This window comes from Prunus persica, chromosome G1, assembly GCF_000346465.2.
Source record: "Prunus persica cultivar Lovell chromosome G1, Prunus_persica_NCBIv2, whole genome shotgun sequence".
In the NCBI taxonomy this organism is placed as follows: Eukaryota; Viridiplantae; Streptophyta; class Magnoliopsida; order Rosales; family Rosaceae; genus Prunus; species Prunus persica.
Genome location: NC_034009.1, coordinates 36,514,529 through 36,534,900, shown reverse-complemented (window position 1 = coordinate 36,534,900; position 20,372 = coordinate 36,514,529). Strand labels below are relative to the sequence as shown.

Below are 20,372 nucleotides of genomic sequence, written 5' to 3'. Positions count from 1 at the left end.
AGTTGTAAGCATAGCTCCCAATTCCTGCTCAACTGGAAGAGTCCCAACAAAAATATTTTGGGCGGGTAAAAAGTAACTATTACGGAGGGAAAGTGGCCCAAGATTAAAATAATCAGGCCAAAGCAAATGAATTCTTTTTTCGTTTTTTGGACAAACCAAAGTAAATGAATTCGGGCATCAGAAAATTAGTTCCACGAATTTAGGATGGCGGAAAATTGGAAATGAAAATATGAAAATAAAAAACAAAGAAAAGGTAAACACTGCGTACCACGAATTTTGGATGGCGGAAAATTAGAAATGAAAATATGAAATAAAAAAGAACAGAAAAGGTAAACACTGCGCTAGAAGAAGGGTTCGAACCTTCGACCTTGTGGTTAACAGCCACACGCTCTAACCAACTGAGCTACTCCAGCACGTCACGACAAGAAATGCGTGGTATATTTCTTTGAACCACAACTTTTTCTTGCCGACGGTAGATTATTTTTCCGTTTTTGGATGACGACTCGGGAATGAATCAGAACATTTCAGATTCACAAAGCATTCCAATCACAAAACTTATCAGGGCTGTGCAGCCAATGCTTTAAATCTCGATAATTCTCCTACTCAGCTGCACAGTGATACCTTCCACTCTTTCTATTCAAGCAACTCGGCCAAGTGGTTCAATCAATGACACTAGCTTACAACCACCGGCGGACTTAAGTATTTTTTAACAGAGGTATAATTTTTGTCAGGATTTAAATATAAAAAAACCAAGCGTGCTCCGCATCACAATATAGTGCAGCAGCAAACTAACTTCTTTTAGGTTTTTCGTGGAACACCTAAATGGCACCTCCCAGGTGAAGTAGAGATGCAATATACAACACTTAAAATAACTTTTCTGGCGAGAGAAAGTACAGCTGCACCACATTAAGCCTTAATAGGTTCGTCACTGCTTACAACTGAAAACCCATGGTATATTTCGATGGTTCCCGGTCGTATACATCCATGTGTTAATCTAATCAAAGGAAGAGTGCTTAGCGATGTAACGAAAAAAACAAAAACCGATAATCAGAATTCTCCACCCAATGACATTAGATCACGAGGCTACATATAGAATAGAATATCAATCTTGCAAGGCCAAAAACAGAACAAACTAATTTGTGAGACTGCTTTCGTAATTTGATAAGATACTTTTCTCTATTTCCGCTTTCCATACATAATTGAAACTACCTTAGGTAAACTTCAGAAATAATCACGCAAATTCTAAAAACAAGAAATCAGAGAATAAAAATACAATGTATAAATTAATTTTCTTCATTAATGCCATTGTCGCATAAAAAATTTAATGTTACAAACTATAGTGTAACCCATTCGATGTGTATTTGGAGCCACCGCCAACAACTAAATGACTACGAGACATAATTGTTTGGAATCTGATGACAAAAACCAGCATGGAGACGAAAAATCGGTGCAAAACAATATAACCACGTCCATTTCTACGCATCATCCCCCATATTAGCTGCAAAGCGGCCAATATTTTTACCCTGAAAACACACGACGAGAAAGAAAAAGTGAGCAGGAAAGTAGAATGAAGATGAAGATCAATGAACAGCAAGCATGTTGGAGTTCTTGCAGTGACTGAAGAAGAAGACTGTTCACAAGCATATATACCTCTGATAACATTCGCTGTTTGTTAAGTTGCTGGGTCCTTGCTTTGTTGACAACTGAGTTTGGTGATCTAAACAGCCTCTGTAACAAAGAGTATGATTTATTATAGTAAAAACAAACAAACGGATAGAATTAAACAAAACAACTGATAAATTACTAACTCGGCAAAGCTCAAGAATATCGAATGAATAGGAGACTACATTTGGTGTAGTACTCAGAACCAAACCTTTTCACTACTGGATAGACGATGTTCAGAATCTGAAAGATACTTTTTCTTTGGAGTGAATCCAAAAACATCCTGAAGGAGTTCGTTTTCCTGTTTCAGAAAATTTATGAATCAATGAGCCTTTGCTTACCTAAAGAGGAATTACATAATGCGACGATAAAAAATAGATATGAATACTGCCCAGAAAATGACAAGGAAATTATTGAAGGTCGAGAAAAGCAACCTGCATGTGCTTGATAAAACCTCCTCCAAGAAAGTGCTTCAAAAAGTTCAACTGTAATATTTTCAAAATGGAAAAGAATTGATGAGTTGAACAATCCACAAAATAAAAATGTGAATACACAAATCGGGAGGAGAAGCGGAGGATGAGAAGGACCTGTATCATCTGTGCCCATGTAGATGTCTGTAGCGATTCACTACCAATCTTTATTGAAATTTCAGGAGAATAACCATCCTAAATTGAAGAATGAGATCACTATACAGGATCAATGCAATTAGTATTTATTTTAATACAAAGAATCTAGATATACCTCAAAATATTCCAAGATATCCCGAAACGTATTCCGCTGGTTGCTAAGATCTTTTTTAGCAGAACTTTTACCACCTGCCTCAGCTGAAAGGTTTCTGGCTTGATTAATAATTTTTGCCTTTAGTCCTTGTATATGTACATATTCTCGAGGTTTATTTCCTTCTTCAGTTGAGCTATCACTTGAAATTTTAGCTCCGGCAGAGAACTTCTCTAAAATTCCTAGCTCAAAAATTAAAGCCAAAGCTTCACCAGAAGCTATCCGTATAGACCGGTCATCCTTGTCTAGCAGACTAGATAAGTATGATATGGACCTACATTATTGGCCAGAAAATAAAGGGCAAAATTATTTGGATGATTCAATCTACGAACCATTATGAGTTTCCAAGCTGAAATAGGGTAAATAAATGCGACACCAATTAAGGTTTTACTCACTCTTGCCAATCTTTGGGATTAAGATTCCACCCATCCATAGTCGTAAGAAGAAAGGACCATGCAGACACCATGGTGGTTATTACAGGGGCGGAGGGTTTGACTGCAACTACCTGAAAAAGAGATAAGTAAGCTCAAACAACAGCATGCTCACACACTTCCTGGAAAAGTAGCTGGAACATGAATACTTACATTGGAACTCAGTTTCGGATGAACCACTTGCCACATAACTTGCATTGATTTTTCTGTTTGTTCTGGGTCACTACCACCAACAAAAGTGATAATAGCTAAACACTCCAGTAACTGCAAACATAATCCAAATTGTTTGTTCAGAACAAGGAACGCAGGTCCAGCATCAGGATAAGTCCAACAACCAGAAAGCCACTGAAGTTAAATACTAAAAAAGCATAATATCTTAGATACCGCGGATGTCTTTGTTGCTTCAGATCCTGATTTGAAAGCCTGCGAAATCACAGGTAGTGAATCCTCCAGTAATTCATTGGCATTGTCCCCACATCCGACAGTCAAAGCCAATAGTCCTGCAAACATAAATGAAAAGATTAAAAACTGATTTTGATGCTGGGGGGAAAAGTACGTGAATGAGCCAAAAAAAAAGGGGTATTGGACTAACCAATCACATGAGACGCCAAACATATCTCTTTGGACGAACCCTTTTTTATGCAATTCAGACACTGATGCAATAAAGTTGCAAATCTGAGGAACACCAAATAAGTGTATAAGAATCATAGTATTAAAAAAAAAGACTCAACATTGTGTCAGAGAAACACAATAAGGAAAGAACTAGGCATCCCTGGGCCTTAAGAGAATAATTGAGTACACGTGCTTACTTCTTTTCCACAAACTGATGCTGTAAGTTGCTATTAAACGCTTCAATAATTGATGACAGAGCTTTTTCTCTTGTGGAACCCCTTCACATACACAAAGTAAACATATAAGCAAAACGGGCAACAATCAAATCAGCTTCTTCACACAAAGTAAATATATGAGCAAAATGGGCAACAATCAAACCAGCTTCTTCACCCTTCTCTCTTACAGAACATGATGATTAAAAGCAACAAAATTGTAAAGAGAGTACCTCTTCTCATACAAAGCATCTACAGCTTGGTCCAGTAAACTATCCTTATCCACTTGCATTTCTTCATTCCCGGCCACTGACATACGATCAGAGCGAACGGTCGACGTTGAACTCTCACTACTATTATCATCATCGCTGTCCAACATCGCCGCATTCTTACGCTGAGAATTACCTGCCAATGCCAATCCATACATACCTCAGCACCAGAAATTCAACAATTTTAAATTTTTTGGCAACGTCCATGTATCATGAGCTCCAAAAACCATTAGAATCAACAAAATTGTTGCAACAAAAACAAAAAGGAAAGAATAGAATGAAAATTTGAGATCTCAAACAATCAAATTGATGTAAGCAAAACCTGAAATTGAAATGGAACCCTAATTAACATCCAACCACAACACAATCCAGAAGGTGAAATTAGAAAGGCTTACGCTTCCCCATCTGCGAGTTGTACGAGGGCTCCTCCTGACTATGGTTTCTTCGTCAGAAAAAATGACACGGCTGACTGAGAATCTGAGAAGGAGAGCGTTGCCAAAAAGAAAATATAAAAAGATGGGTGAAATCGAATCGGTTGGAGACGAGAAAAAACAGATATTCAGAAAATCCCGAGGACAATTTAGCCATTAAAAGATTAGGGTTGTTTTGTAATATTTATTTTGAATCTGATTTTAGGGTAAAAATAGAGCGAGAGGTATTTCTCTTTCTGGGAAAGACAAATTGGGTTAGGAGGACCTGGGACGAGGAGGAGCTTAAATGGTCGAAAAGTCGAACCGCAGTTTGTTTATTGTCTCTTCTCTCTGCTTAAATGGGGTAACAAATAGGGAATTATTCAATTCATATGGCATCGAATATTCGGGCAACATGTGGACCGCTGCTCCAACCAATCGTGTGGGTCAATACGTGGCTAGTTCTGAGCCGTTTATTTGATCCACTTTGTGATAAGATGTCAGGGTTTGGAGTTGGCGGTGTCGGCAGGACGAGCGAGTTGGGAGAGTGGGAGGGCGCCAGGAGGCGCGTAGACAAGTGTAGCATTTGCGCCACGCGGGGTTTCAAAGAAAGTTCCAGCGTCCAGGGCTTTAGATTTATTGTAGGCGTGATTGAATTCGAATCAAATTTTCCTCGTGTTAGTTTTAGGCGTGATTGAAACGCAGCGTTCCAGGAGGGTGGGTGGGTGTGTTGTCATTTGGTTAAAGGTTGTGGTTGTAACTTAAATGCTAGGACTTGCTTCCTACAACACAACACACTACCTTTGAATAATCACGACCGTTGACACTTGAGCTGCTACACACAATTAGTCTCCCATTCGCACATGAACGATTCCAACCGTAACTCTATGTGAAATTCGCGTCTCATCAAAGATGACAACGACTGACTTCAGCAAAATTCTTTCATACAATTAACTGAATTAGACATAGATATGGGCCTTATATGATGCCGAATTTTGAATCTGGCCTCAACAAGGAAAGTGATTTGGCCCACTTATTTGAGTCCAAGCCATATCACTGAGTGATGAAGCTTCAGAGCATCAGAGCATGTATGTACCCTTTTTTGGTACATTGTATACATGCAATGCAATGTTGAGGTGTTTTCATTGCAATATATCGCATCACAATGGGCAGAGACTTGGGAGTTAGCCGCTGAGACTGAATCGTACATGATGTCTGAACAAACAACTCATAAAAATCTTATACTTCCATACATATAACTTAGAAAGGTCCATATACATATAACTTCAAAAATGTGGGAACGCTAGCTGGAATTCAAGTTAGGTCAGCCTAAAACTTGGATCTAACTTCATTAATCAAACCCAGTTGCCCTTAGGAGACCCACATAAAAATAATAATTAACAGTAATAATCAGCTAGGTTAACTTGGAGGTCAAGTAGATAATCAAAGCATTTTGAACGGCTCTAAAGCTTCAAAAACATCTGTGTTTAAGTTTAACAACAAGTCTTCCTCAAAGAACAAAAAAAAAAAGTTGGTGAGGTTTAGAGGTTTTTTCGGCACATGATGAGTGTTCATTAACCATAATTTTATGGCTTAAGTCAGTCAGTCCAATCAGCTCTGTCACTGTGAACTGCTCACATAAAATAACAACCAATTTTATGATTATCATGAAGTCTTGCTATTTGGCCCAAACGCGTCACACGTGCACTGAAACTCCCTTTTTTATTTTGGGTCTGCAGATTTCCTACTTCTGATTCAAGCTTTTTAGTCTTCCTCTTTCCACAACCAAAAACAGAACTTGCATAGAAAATGCAAATTGATTGATAAAAATACCCAACTACCCAATTCTGTTGAGCCTGTAACCGTTAAAACGGTGTCGCATTCTTGCTAAACAATGAGCCCCATTTCGTCTCCATTTCAACCTCTCTCCCTCCCTGTTTTCACTTCACTGTATAAATATATTGAGAGTGCTATTCAGTCTTGGTGGTCAACCGTTTTCTCTCTCCAAATCTTTGGGTTCAGTGGTTTAATATTTTCTGGCTCTGTTTACTCTGTTCCTACCTACTAGATTTTCTGTGTGGATGTAATAACAGAGAAAACAAAAATGAACGGAGATCCTTCATCGCCAGACCTTCATTGCCATGAAGATCCGAACTTTTTGTATGAAGATGATGAAGAGATGGCAGAAGTAAACGTAGTCGTTAATCAAAACGAAATTGAGTTGGAAGAAGCCCACTTGCATAGCTTAATTGACCAAGAGATCGCATTTGGGTTCAGGAGGGTTGAAGATTTGGTCATTGACGACTGGGTTCAAGAAGCTCGCTTGCAAGCTATCACATGGGTTCAAACAGTTAGTCTCAAACAAACCCATTTCTTGTATTTGATTGAACTGCATGTACAAAGCTTCAAATTGGAAATTGGAATTGAATTGAAATATATTTATGTTAATGGTGTTTCTTGAATTTCAGAGAACAAGAGCTCTTGGGTTTCATCCCAGAACAGCATATTTGGCCATCACATACTTTGATCGGTTCATTTCCCTGCAAGCCATCCCTGTAAGAATTTCTTTTCTTTTTTTTTCGGGGGATATGAACAACCAATGCAAGTTTAATTGACAATGCCATTCAAATGGGTTGTTGTTGATAATGATTTTATTTATGGTTTGCAGGAAAAAAAAAGGGCTGCTTTCGTTAGAGTGATTTCAGTGGCATGTCTATTATTGGCTGCAAAGATGGAGGAGATGAACCGCCCACCACTTTCACAATACACAATCCAATTCCAAGGCGGAAGTATTAAGAAAATGGAGCTTCTGGTATTGGTAGTCTTGAAATGGGAGATGAATTTAATCACACCCTTTGCGTTTCTTGATAACTTCATCGCAAAGTTGTGCCAAGAATCTCCACCAGGTCTAAAATCCGGGATTGAACAACGGCTCCTTTCCATAATGACAGGTATTTCTGTTACTATTTCCATGAACATTTATGTCTGATCACGCATGCGATTAATTTTTTGTTTTTGGGTTGATTTAGATGGTGATTATGTATTAATTATTACGTTTGTTAATTAATGTAGAGATTCATTTAATGCATCATCGACCATCTGCCATAGCAGCTGCCGCCACCTTGATGGCAGTGGATCAGAACTTAGCACAAGAAGCATTGGAAGCCAAGATAACATCCATTCCTGAATTGTACTTCCTGGAAATTGTGAGTCTTTTTTTCCTTTCTAAATAAAACTATACAAGTCATTTCCTCATTAGTTGTTTGTTGCATCAAATAAATCGAAGATTGGATTCTGATCGATGTTCTTGGTCCTCTTGGACCTGTTTGTCTTATTTACAGGAAGCTGTGTATTCATATTACACGATAATGCAGGTGCCATAGACGAATTAACCTAAAGAATTTGGAGGCCAGTAGATGTTGTAGGAAATTCTTGAGTTACATCAGGGAAGTGATTCTGCTACTTTGGTAAATACCATATACGACAATTAGTAGTTTTCATATTGGTTTAAAGAGTGTGTATAGTTCTTAGTTCATGATTTGGAGATGATCAGAAAAAGCTTCCTTAAGAATATTTACAGAAAATAAAAAAGAAAAGGGGCCATAAAGGCAAAGTTTTTGGACTCATATCAGAGCTGGTTGCTGTTACCTCTTGTGGTTTTGCTTTTTTTTTTTTTTTTTTTTGGGTACTTATAATTCTCGGGTTCAGATATCTGTTTTGGTTATCAGAGGAGGGGGTTGATTTGGGTTTCTGATTGGATGTTTGGAATGCTTTTTAGTTTGTGTGATTTGATGCTTCTATGTTGCATGTTGGCCATCAAAACAGTTTTGTAAAGGTGAATGTGAATAGATTTGTTTGAATATTTGGGGATTGCCTTTTGAGGCGGGCCCTGCTCTTTTTCTTATTTGAAACATTGGGGTTGGCTTAGCTATGCATTGCTGAGGTGTCATCGAAACAAAAAAAACTTTTTTATAATGGAAATTCTCGGCTAATAATATAATAATATATGAGATTTTTTTTTATGTGTCATTGTGTTATTGACCGAGATAGTAAAAAGTGTTATTATCTTGCATGAGAGTTTCTCCCCATCGAAACCCAAGACATTGGATCAAATGGTTTTTCCATGTGGATCATATTTTGAAGCTAAAGTTACCAGTCTTAACCTCGGAGAAAACAAAAAAACAAAAACAAAAATTACCTGTTTTAGGTTATGGGCTGCTGTTCAGAAATTTTACAGTTTTACACTTTCTTTTTACCCTTTCACGTACAACGGAAAAATAAAAAATAAACAGTTTGCATGGCATATCATAGTCGTTAATGCTTTTTTATTTTTTGAATGGCTAAAAGAGTTGATAGTCGTGCTGTCAAAACTTGGTCAACTAGAAAAATAGCATCTTTGATCTTTGACCGTAGCTGAATTACCAAGGGTCTATATAATCTCAATTTACACGTAAAAATAATTTAGACTTACATTTTATTTGAGATTTTACTTTTCCCACTTGGTGGTTCTGATATCGTGCTAATTAGAACTTGAGAAAATTTTTACAATCGCTCATATCGACTCCAATCCTTTGGTACCACGTGTGCCCTAGTTTGAAGAGGCCTCGAGGCAGAGAAAATAGCACCTGCCCATAATATATAATCACGATGGCCTACTAAGAAAACAGTGGTGTCTATATACTATAATATAGCACTATAAGGCAAGGCGGTATTAGGCAATAAGAAGAGCAATGCCAAGAATGAACTGCAGGATCAAACTTCTGTTAGCGCAAACTAAATCCTTTAAACGTTTCACCAGTTAGAAGTTAGAACAGCTATCACACATCATGTTTACAAAAACCGACATCTTTCCGGAAGTTGAGGATATTACATCCTTTTAGCCTTCAAATTTGCTAGACTTTCGGACTTTACAGTATCAAAAGAATGATAATGATCTTTGAAATGATCCCACAAACAAAACCTCCAGCTGTCGACAAGTACCTTTTCAAGTTTTGATTGATCTGTTTCATTACACAGGGATGAATTTCAGAGCTGCTGAAATCGGCATGCCAAGGAACCCAAGTAAAACGCTCACGAACCATTGCTGCAAACTTAGAGGAGATGTGCTTGCAAATGTGCCCAGGAACTCAATGATTATGATTTGAAAGATAACAGTGCATGAGAGCACAGTCACAAACACATAGTTCTGCAATATCCCTTTGAAGACGTTTATCTTCTCCATTTCCCTAGAGCTGATCTCATTGAAAACCTGAAAGAAGACAGAGAGTAGGAAGTAAATACTCTAAGCAAATCCTTATCAGCATAAGAAGGGGGCTGCATTTATTCCCTCTCCAAATTTGCAAGATGTTCGCCATCATATCCACCGGCATGCTGCAATTATTACTTGATATTACAGTAACAGAGCTAATTAGACAACATTGTATATGGAAATTACTCTCCTAATGACAGCAGTGATAATAAAGTACTGCATGCATGCCAATACTCCGAATTTGATGAGTATCATTTTCCGAATTTGAATCCTAGCATTTCCAATACTCCGATTCATTAATAAACACAAATGATTAAGTCAAACGCCTGATGATTCATGATTACCTGGCAAAACACAAATGAGTTGAAAATAAGGGTGTTTAAAATCAAATCAGAATCTGGGCCAACCAGCTGAAAGGCTTCTTTTCCTCTAGTCTGTAGAAACCATATTATCACAAACTGATACAGAGACTGCCCTAGGATATTCCTCCACATCACATTAGTGATGAAGTTCCCTTTCCTACCAACCGGTGTTCTCTTCATTAAATCATCATTAGGAGGCTCTGTGGCTAATGCAAGGGCTCCTAGAGTGTCCATGATCATGTTGACCCAGAGAAGCTGAACAGCAGTAAGGGGAGTATTTCCTAGGAGCATTATCAACACCCAAGACAAAAGTTAAACATTAAAGGATTGTCATGAGAAAGAAAAAGAAACATAAATAAGAAAGAAAACATATCGCAGTCTGCTTACCGGTTAAACAGGCTGAAGAAAAGTTGACAACAAGGGCGACAACATTGACAGTTAACTGGAACTGAACAAACTTCTGTATGTTTAAGTAAACTGAACGCCCCCATTTGGCCACAGTCACAATTGTAGAGAAGTTATCATCCAAAATTATCACATCAGCACTTTCTTTTGCCACCTGAGATAATGCAAATGGTTAATTACCTTAATGTCAAAAAGGTTCAAGTTGACATAATAACTAAAGGATATGGGGCTCTACCCCAAAAGAAAGAAAGAAACAGAGACTTCCTTCGGCAAAGGATTAGCTTTTTTCTTGCATTATCCATATCTAATCCAATATTATGTAACCTTAGGACAACCATTTTGCAACCCTAGTGCATTCTTCTGATATCCAAAGTCAGTAATAAGATTATGGAGCTCTGATTTGTACAACTACAATTTCAAATCAAATTCTACCTGAATTGAATGTTCGTAACATAACAAAATAGGCTTACTGGCACAAGAAAACTATAGGGATTGAACCTTCCTATAAACAAAAAGTATCAATCAAACAATTTGGCTGTCTTTCAGCATATTACATGTAGAAAAAGGAAAGTGGTCCTTAAAAATGTGTGACTTAATGATATGAGAGAGAGTCTTTTACTAGACAGAAAAAGGGGCAGCATCTTGGTAAATACCTCAGTTCCAGCAATGCCCATTGCAAGTCCTATATCAGCTTCATGAAGCGCTGGAGCATCATTTGTACCATCACCAGTCACAGCAACAACTTCTTCAAAAGTGGTTCGCAATTGTTTTACAAGGGTATGCTTATCCATTGGTGAAGATCGAGCCATTACCTGAACACATGATAATATCAAATTGTGGTCAACAGAAAAGTCACTTCTCGTCAAAGGGAATTACAAAACTAGAATAGTAAAGCAAATTTCTACTTCAATTATTGTCATATGACTTTCTAAAGGCGTGCTTTCACCCATAAGTTAAGAAATAATGTATTTTCTTTCATATTGATATAGTTATTGTCATCATTATTACTCTACTTCCTGCTAAAGACATGGATTTGTAACATCTTATTATTCACCCTAATTAGCTGTGCAAGAATAGTAAAGTAGGAATCGGGAATTTGAATAGAATTAACACCTTAGGGATCTTGTTAAGCAAAATAGTATAATTAATTAATTAATTAAATGTTTGTGAGACACATCTAGCGGGATTTTTTGAAAATGTGGTATACATGTTTCTACGTAAGTGTCTTTTAAAAAGCTAAGAAAATGCACCTGAAGTTTTGGAATAATTTTTTGTAATTCCTCCTCGCTCTTCTCACGGAATTCAGGGCCTTCAATTGCCAAACCCCCATCAGTCAAAATTCCACATTCTCTTGCAATTGCTTTTGCAGTGTTTATGTTGTCTCCAGTTACCATCCTGACAGTAATGCCAGCAGACCTACAAATCTCAACAGACTCCTTGACACCAGGACGAACTGGATCTTTGATACCCACAATGCCTATACATGTATACCCAGAGCTAGGAATAGGACTTTCAGCAGAGAACTCGTTTCCAACCTCCATGTACGCGAGGCAGAGAGTTCTAAGGGCTTCACTAGCAAATCGTTCAATGATGCCATTCAAAAGATCGATGGATGCTCTGTCAAGGGGAACAACCTCGCCATCTGGACTCAAGAATTTGTCACATGCAGCTAAAACTATCTCAGATGCACCTTTACAGTGCACACGGAAGCCACCTTCAGGAAGCTCTAGAACAACACCCATTCGCTTCTTCAGAGAATTGAAGGGCTCAACTTTCACAACCTTCGATGCTTGTCGTTCTGCCTCAAAATCGCCTCCGAGCAACATCCCAAATTCCAAAATAGCAGTTTCAGTGGGTGTTCCCAATAACTCAATCTTTCCATCTTTGTTTTTAACAACTTCTCCTCCTGTGTTGTTAAAAATAGATTGGAGCAGAACTCTCAAAGATGAATCAGGAAGTTCAGAGGACAAGTTAGAAGCTCCTTTAGAGGTTCCCACGTCTTTGATTTTTCCACAAATGCAAGCTTTCACAACAGTCATGTGGTTAGTAGTTAGTGTCCCAGTCTTGTCACTGCAGATGGTTGTGGCTGATCCCATTGTCTCACAAGCAGCCAAATGCCGGACAAGTGCCCTATCGTTCATCATCTTCTTCATGGCAAAAGCAAGACTCAATGTCACAGCCAAAGGCAAGCCTTCGGGAACAGCAACAACAACAATTGTAACAGCTATAGCAAAAAATTCCAAGATTTCCAATGCTTCATCTCCAGACCATATCAAGTGAGATCCTTCTTGAAGCTTGCGGCTGAACAATCCTTGAACCAATACAGCAAATGTCACAACAGCAAAAAACAGGCCTATTTTCCCAATGATGGTTGCCACACCATTTAGTTTGACCTGCAAGGGAGTTTCATCATCTCCTCCTTCACTGAGGGTAGCCATCAGTTTACCCCACTGGGTTCTCATTCCAACAGTAGTCACAAGCATCTTGCATGATCCATCTTGAACTTTAGTTCCTGATAGGAGAAAAGGATTCACAGCATTGACATTGACCGGTTCACTCTCTCCAGTTAAACTAGATTCATTTATCAGCACAGAAAACCCAGAAACAAAGAGCCCATCAGCTGGGACCAGATCCCCAATAGAGAGATGAACAATGTCACCAGGAAGTAGATCATATATTGACAACTTCTGTCTGAATCCGTCTCTAGTAACCTGAACAGTAATTTTTTTCTTCTCCTTTTCCAAGTCCTTGAACTGCAGGGACTGTTTATAATCGCTAGTTGCAGTGACAAATACAACAAGCAAAATGCTCGCAACAATTCCGAGTCCATCATGGGCACCCTTTGGCCATCCTTCTGTCATTATCCCAACAAGCAGAGAGACAAAGGCACAAAATGCAAGTATCATGAGGGTAGTGTCTTGAAGGGCTTCCCACACATAAACAAAAAATCCGCGTGATGGTCTTTCAGTGAATTTATTAATTCCATAAATTTCTTTTCTTTGACTCAACAGTTGCTCAGAAGTGGAAATTCCATTGACACTTGATGTTCCAAGCTTGCCTGTAATAGTCTCAACACCACCATGAATTCTCAGCTTCTTCACATCACGGCCTTCAACAATCGAGCCCAACTCATCAGCACAAATTTGAAACCCTGCAGCTTTGACTTCCTCAGGCACAGTATAGTCACTGAGAAAACTTAAGCCTGCATACATTTGACGGTTGAAAACTAAATAAATGGATAACATAAAGAGAACTCTTGTTTGAAAAAACATAACCATCGTATAGCCAACTTTTGAACTGAGCAGGTTAAGATTCTTGCCTTGGATAAACTGAAGTGCAGCTTGTGAAACCAAAACTGCAACTCTAAACTTTTCCTATTAATTCAACCGAAGAAGAATGGATGCAAAAAACCAAGAAAAAAAAAGAAAACCAAGTCCACAGTAAGAAACATAATTTTCCTTTATAAGACAGTAAGATATATATTTCTACAGAAAGTATGGCAGACCTTAATTTCCTTTGTTTTATAGTAGACCTTAATTTCATAGTTCATGATACAGTAACTACTGTTCACCGAGGAATTGAACTTATATTCATTTACATGCAGCATAAGATCATTTAAAGCAGCTGAATTACTGAAAATTTTCACCATGCATGGTTCTGGAAATGATATTGTTCAAGACTATAGTACGTTCCCAGACATCCAGCCAAAACAAATTCTCATGTCATGCAAGCAATAAACGTTTGAGTCCTCTTATGGAACCTCATCGTAGCACACTCCATATCACTATACCAAATTCAGTGGCAAGTTACTTTCTCAGGATTTTCCATTTCCACATGGTTCAACATTCAGTGAAATCCGACAACACCAAATGGCTATTTGTTCAAGCTGTGATTGAAAATAATAACATTTGCAGGACAACTGGATCTGTTAACAGAAAGGATTATTCACCGTCCACCTGGAATACATGATCTCAAATTTCGAATAACATATCACCCCCATAACGAAATCTTTTCAAATAAGCAGAGATGCTCTTCCTTACATCTAAAATAAGTTGCTCAAGATGCGCCTCAACTTTCCATATATGCGTGGATTTGATTTTGTTCAGCATGCAAATAACTCAAATGTAAATCTACAAATACGCATGAATGGAACTTTAATCAATTTCAAATTCAGATTAATGATTTGATCTATTCTAGACTTCTGGCAGTCGTTTACAAGTATGGTAAGTACCTTTTGGATCAAGGACAACTAATCAATCATAAGCACTAATTAGCTGGAAAAAAGAAAAAGAAGGAAGGAAAAAACAAAATAGAAAGCGATTTAAACCTGATTGGTGCGTCGAATAGCTTCAGCCTCGAAACGCTTGGGGAGATTAGCAGTGAAGCGGAACCTCCGTTTCTTATTCTTCACAATCCAACAGAGCTTTCTCCATCTCTGGAGCGCCTCCTCCGACGAGTTCTTCGCCTTCAAATCAAAGTTCTCATTCAAATAGCTCTCCATCTCAGCTTCGCAGCTTCACCAAACGCGACCTATCCGGCTATTCTTCTATACACAATTTTATACACAGAAACCCTAGCCTTTACTCAAGCACACCACCAAAGAATCAAAAGGCAGGCCGAACCAGAGGAACAAAAATTTGTACCAACAGTACCTCGAATCGTCTTTTTTAGTCTTCAGTCTCTGATTTGATTTGATTTGATTTTTTTTTCTTTTTCAAATTCAAATGAAATATAAGATCAGAATTGACCCTTGAAAATCAGACTTGGTCTTCACCTCCAAATCTTTCTCTGGCTCTGTCTTCTTACTCTTCTTGCTTTTGTTTTTTTTTTGGTTATGGCTAAAGCTAAAGGACACAGAGAGAGTGACTGTTGACTCTGTTTTTCAACGTGTAACCTCGCCTCTATTATCTCTCGGACCAGATTCTTTGCAAAAAAACGTTTCAAGCAAAAGAAAAAGGCAAAACGTCAATTTTGTCCTCCTGGTTTGAATTGGAATCAATTCAAGGACAATACTCAATTTTTGACCAATTTTCTTAACTTCTGTTACTTAGTAAGGGCAATTCAGGCCACAAATTATTACAAAATTCATTCCTTTTAAAACTACAATATAAATTTAAATTTATATAAAAATAGTTTTAAAATAAAAATGAAACCTCTCCCTTCCCTTCTCCTCTCAAACCTACACAAACCAACAGTCCCCACCAACCCCACCCACCCACTGCCTCCATGTAACCCAACCACCACCCCAGCCACCCAAGCCTGCCCCATCCCAAACGAACCAAATCGCCCGAACAACCAAATTTTTTGTCAATCATTCTTCTCTCTCTCCCCTTCTCTAATTAGTCAAAGCTCAAACAAAGTTCAATGAATATTTGGGCCCAGTCATATTTCTCTAACCAAAAGCATAGGCTACTGAAGTTGGAAGAGCCAAAGGTCCTTGGGTCTTATGACATCCCTTTCATCAAAATCATAGGCTAGGGTGAGATATTGCTTGGGTGTTTGAGTAGCTTACAAACAAAATATAAAATATATAATTAAACAAAACAGATCTTTGGAAATTGGGTTACATGTCAGGTGGTTTCGTCATGGGGAGAGGTCAGGTGGGCGGTGGGGGAGGGGTTAATCTGGTTTGTTGATAAGTGGCTGGATCCAAGTTGGGGGAGCGGTTAATTTGGTTTGCTTTGAAGTCTGGGTTTGTTTTCTCTTCGTTTTGTTGCCGACGGCAATGGTATGGTGTGAAGTCAAGTTGTTAAGTATGGTTTGGTTCTTAAGCGATTTGGTTTATTGGGGATGGGGTGGGCTTGGGTGGCTCGGGTGGTGGTTGGGTTACAGGGAAGTGTTGGCTGGCTGAGTTTGGGTGGTGACTGTTGGTAGGTGTAGGGTTGAGAGGAGAAGGGTAGGGATGGAGAGGTTTTATATTTATTTTAAAATTATTTTATATAAATTTAAATTTGTATTGTTTAATTTTAAAAGGAATTAAATTTTTTTTTAAGTTATGGACTGAATTGCCCCTCCACAAATAACACAAGTTAAGAAAATTTGACAGAAATTAAGTATTGTCTTGAATTGCTTCAAATTGAAACCACAAAAACAAAATAAACGAAATTTTAGGATAAAAGTAATAAAAATACATGAACTTTAATAATAAAAATGATAAAACACAGGAATCAAAAGTGATATTTTGCCAAAGAAAAAACGTTTCAAGAACGATTGTTTTTTACTTGGGAGTGGTTGAGAGAGAGAGAGGGGGAGAGGGAGTAAAAAAACAAAAATATCGTTTGCCGCGTGAGACTGTACCGCGTCGAAGAGGGGGTGATTGGTTTGAATTTTTAAATGCTGTTGATTGGTTGGTGGTGGACTTGAAGCGCGTTTTCGGCATGTGGGCTTGGTTTTATTAGAAGTGGAAGGCCAATAAGGTATTGACAAGTGTAAACGGAGGATAGGGCCCATTACATTTTTATTTATTTGTTATTTTATGGTGTGATCCTCCCATTTTAAAATGAGTAGGCAGCATAAGTGAGATCTGTCTGTACAGGCCATAATGAGGATCACGTGGGCGAGGATGGGACAAATAATCACACACACTTTCCCGAAAGTCGGAAGCATCTTACAGGATAAATTCTTATCAAAATCATTTATGTACAAACAATTAAAAATCAAAGGATTTTTCTTTTTGACATTTTTCTGACAAAATACAATATTAAATGACAGGGGGTCGATCACAATAATTCAGGTATAGGAAAGCTGCTCTCAAGTTCAACCACTTATATTTACTCATCATAATTTTTGTAACCAAGAGCAAGACTAGTAGAAGAGCAGTTAAACATCATTTTCATATTAAAATCAAACTTGTTGTGCTGAAATTAACATACATTAAGATGTAGGGTCCATCGATTGAAGTGTTATAAACATTTTTCATCTTGTACACATGTAATTTATTCAAAAATATACCAAAGAAGACTATCTAAAGCCGGCAACAAGAATAAAGTAGCAGCGACCAAAGTGGCGGAGAAAACGCTTAATATATAGAAGAAGACTGTTGCGTCGTGTGAGCGACTGAGTGGGTCCCCATTGCCTTTTTCAATTGTCGTGCTCGTGCAGGCATTCCCGTGATGTTTCCTTGCAATTTCGCGATTAATTTCAGGATAAGCCCCATTTCTCAAGCGCCAAACAACCTTCGTTTGTATTGATTCGCAAAACCACACCCATTTCTTGACTTGGATTGGACGGTGACTTTTATCATTTTGAAGAAAAAATAAGACCCCACCCAGGCCCAAGTTGCAGAGGGGCCTCAAATTGCTCTTTTCAGTCGAGGCCTAGAGCCCTGGTTTCAAAATTTTGAGTCTACTGGCCCGCCTCCTTAATTCAAAAAAATGAGGTATTAAATATTATAGACACCTATGTGTGTATGTAAACTAGCTGAGTCAAGCCAAATATTACAGTCCTCAAGTTTGGGTGATTTAAAATTGATCAATTTTTGGCTTGGTTCGGTTTTTTCACGAGCCAATTTATAGTAATGAGTTGTCTCGTTTATGTAAGAGCATCTCCAACAGTAGTAGCAAATTAAAATTTTAAGTTGAAGTTTGTTGACTTACGTGGCAATTTGAAAAGCGTTGTTTGCTACTTTAATATATTGTGCCCCAGCAGACTCTTCAATTCAACTAATGCAATGTTATGAAAAAGAATAAAAAATATGAAAACATGAAAATGTCTTATGTATTTATTGTTTGAAAAGAAAAAAAAAATGCATGTATTTTCAAGGTAGGTTTTATTTTTTCAAAGTAAAATTAAATGTTTTGCAGAGCCAAGATCAACTTATCAACCTTAAAGAGAGAGGCATGTTTGATGACTGAGTTTGACAAGGTTGTTGAAGAGGGTTTTGATGCCATGGCTCACCTATTTTTGTATTCCAAAGCTGTTGAATATGTTGTTGGAGATGCTCTAATAGGATCTTCAAGCTCAACAAAGCTTTAATGATAAATAGTGAATAATAATAGTTAAGATATCCTTAAAAAAGGAAAAGAAAAAAAAAAAGCACAATGCTCTCTCATTTGTTGTTGGATAGAATCACTTTGAAAATAATTATTTAATACATCCGTGCAAGCTTCTTATAAGATAAGAGTCGAGCAAACCAAGTCCAACTTGGCTTGTTTCTTAATCGAGTGTAAACGAGTTGAATCTAATGCAAGTCTGTACAAATTCGAACTTTTTCTCGAACCAACTTGCAGCCCTAATGTGTTGGATTGGTATTACAAAAGTCAAATGTTTAATGGTCACATAATAGATAGAACAGTAGGTGAAACTAAGCAGACAACAAAATGGAAACCCACAATCTTAGAATTAAGATATCCAAGAATGTGTGGACGTACATATGTTTACCAATGCACGCGTGCAGTGTAGGCCATAATCTATCACATTTCTAAATTATAGCGTTTGATAAGTTAAGCTTCTTTGTCTCTTTAATCTAATCTAATTACAATTTACAACCTACATGAGTCAGGAGATTTTATGTGCTTAGGGTTAGGAGATGCCGACGTCAGACTCACACACGTAATGTTTTGCTCAATAGGTCACATGCGTCATCCATGATCCATCCCTAGTAGAACTATGAAGTGAAAGATCCTCATTCGATCATGCAACTGCAAAGGTGAGATAGGATAACAAAAGTGAAATCACGAGTAACAAGAGTGAGTAGTAGACGTGCAGTGCATGGTCCTAAAACACAAACCAAACTTACCTACAAGTTCAACCGAGGGTTGTCTCACAAAATAGTTGTTCCCTTATTTCAAAGGATAAACGTGATATATGATAAATTATCGCTTAGTAATGTGTGCATGTGTGTGAGAAACCTCTTTCCTCTTGTAGTTTAGATTATCGCTTATATTTATATATAATAATAATAAAAAAGAGTATTATATGTGATACAATTAAACATCCAAACTAACCCAAAGAACTAGTTTGATAAATGAATGAATGGCATTAGTTGTATTCTATATTAAAAGGCTTCACTTTATTAATATGGAAGCTACCCTCAACAACAATATGGAGAAGTGCATATAACGTTACACTCTTTTTCCTGCCAATAAAACATAGAATTCTTAATCACTCTTATCTTTCACATTAGCAATGGATACCCCACAACTACCATTAGACATCCATGAAGACTTTAACAAAAGGTCCAAAAACAAATCATTTTCATTATGTTTCCACTTGTTTTATTTATTTTATTTGATTTACCATTTTTGTATAACTTAATATCACCGTACAAATCAAGTCAAAAATGTACTATCATATCTTTGTAACCATCCATAATAACCCGCCGTTAAACATATCTTGTCCTTTATGGACAAAGAAATCGCCACATAAGAACAATAGAAACAAGAAGCGAAAAGTTCAATATATAATCAGAAATGATTGCAGTCTTTCATGAGTTTAAAGATTGTTTTGCTTGGTATTATCATGAAATGTCAGGTCTTGACAGAAAACTCATTGAGCATCGGTTGCCGATTAAAGAAGGCTACTTAACACACCAACAAACTCCGTTACGCATATCCATTGAAACGTAATTAAAAGCTAAAGAAAAGTTGAAACGATTGCATAAAGCTGGATTCACCAGAATAGCCGGTATATAAATGAGAAGTGAAATATTCATATCCATAAAAGGATTATTTAGATTTATATATTTAATTAATATGTAATCTAAATTATAATAGGAGGAAAATTGGTTGATCGTACGTTGTTGCTTCCACCTTATCCAAGTACATCAAATCTAAATAATTGATGATGAGAATCGAAGATGCAAAACACAAAGTCACCTCATAGCATAGCATGGGAAACCATTGGAGTGGGAGGCAGAGTCATGTACACGCACGCGTGCTTGAGAAAAGGAAATCTGAGTGAGACTTGTTTATCCTAAAAACAAATGTTGGGTTGGGATTGAAAAGTGGAAAGCTTTGGTCCATGAACATGGACGAAAGCTAAAAA

General features: G+C 37.5%; 3 protein-coding genes and 1 non-coding gene across 4 annotated transcripts; 1 reads left to right on the top strand and 3 right to left on the bottom strand.

The window, feature by feature from the left end:
• TRNAN-GUU lies at positions 340-413 on the bottom strand. Its single transcript has one exon. It is a non-coding gene; the product is annotated as a tRNA-Asn (tRNA).
• Positions 1,359-4,731, bottom strand: LOC18791201 (interferon-related developmental regulator 1). The gene is made up of 13 exons (XM_007225558.2): positions 4,359-4,731; positions 3,928-4,099; positions 3,680-3,760; positions 3,463-3,545; positions 3,255-3,370; positions 3,024-3,134; positions 2,835-2,944; positions 2,404-2,713; positions 2,250-2,327; positions 2,097-2,147; positions 1,874-1,963; positions 1,651-1,728; positions 1,359-1,523 (listed from the first exon to the last, which is right to left on the bottom strand). The coding sequence occupies exons 1-13, from the start codon at positions 4,366-4,368 to the stop codon at positions 1,476-1,478; spliced, it is 1,338 nt and encodes a 445-aa protein (XP_007225620.1). The 5' UTR covers positions 4,369-4,731; the 3' UTR covers positions 1,359-1,475.
• LOC18791781 (cyclin-D5-1) lies at positions 6,075-9,140 on the top strand. The gene is made up of 5 exons (XM_020559027.1): positions 6,075-6,723; positions 6,842-6,928; positions 7,042-7,324; positions 7,446-7,579; positions 7,715-9,140. The coding sequence occupies exons 1-5, from the start codon at positions 6,478-6,480 to the stop codon at positions 7,754-7,756; spliced, it is 792 nt and encodes a 263-aa protein (XP_020414616.1). The 5' UTR covers positions 6,075-6,477; the 3' UTR covers positions 7,757-9,140.
• Positions 9,105-15,581, bottom strand: LOC18789462 (calcium-transporting ATPase 1, chloroplastic). The gene is made up of 7 exons (XM_007225326.2): positions 14,716-15,581; positions 13,708-13,762; positions 11,639-13,590; positions 11,042-11,200; positions 10,371-10,542; positions 9,966-10,264; positions 9,105-9,621 (listed from the first exon to the last, which is right to left on the bottom strand). Exons 1-7 carry the CDS (start codon positions 14,887-14,889, stop codon positions 9,382-9,384), a joined length of 3,051 nt encoding a protein of 1,016 aa, XP_007225388.1. The 5' UTR covers positions 14,890-15,581; the 3' UTR covers positions 9,105-9,381.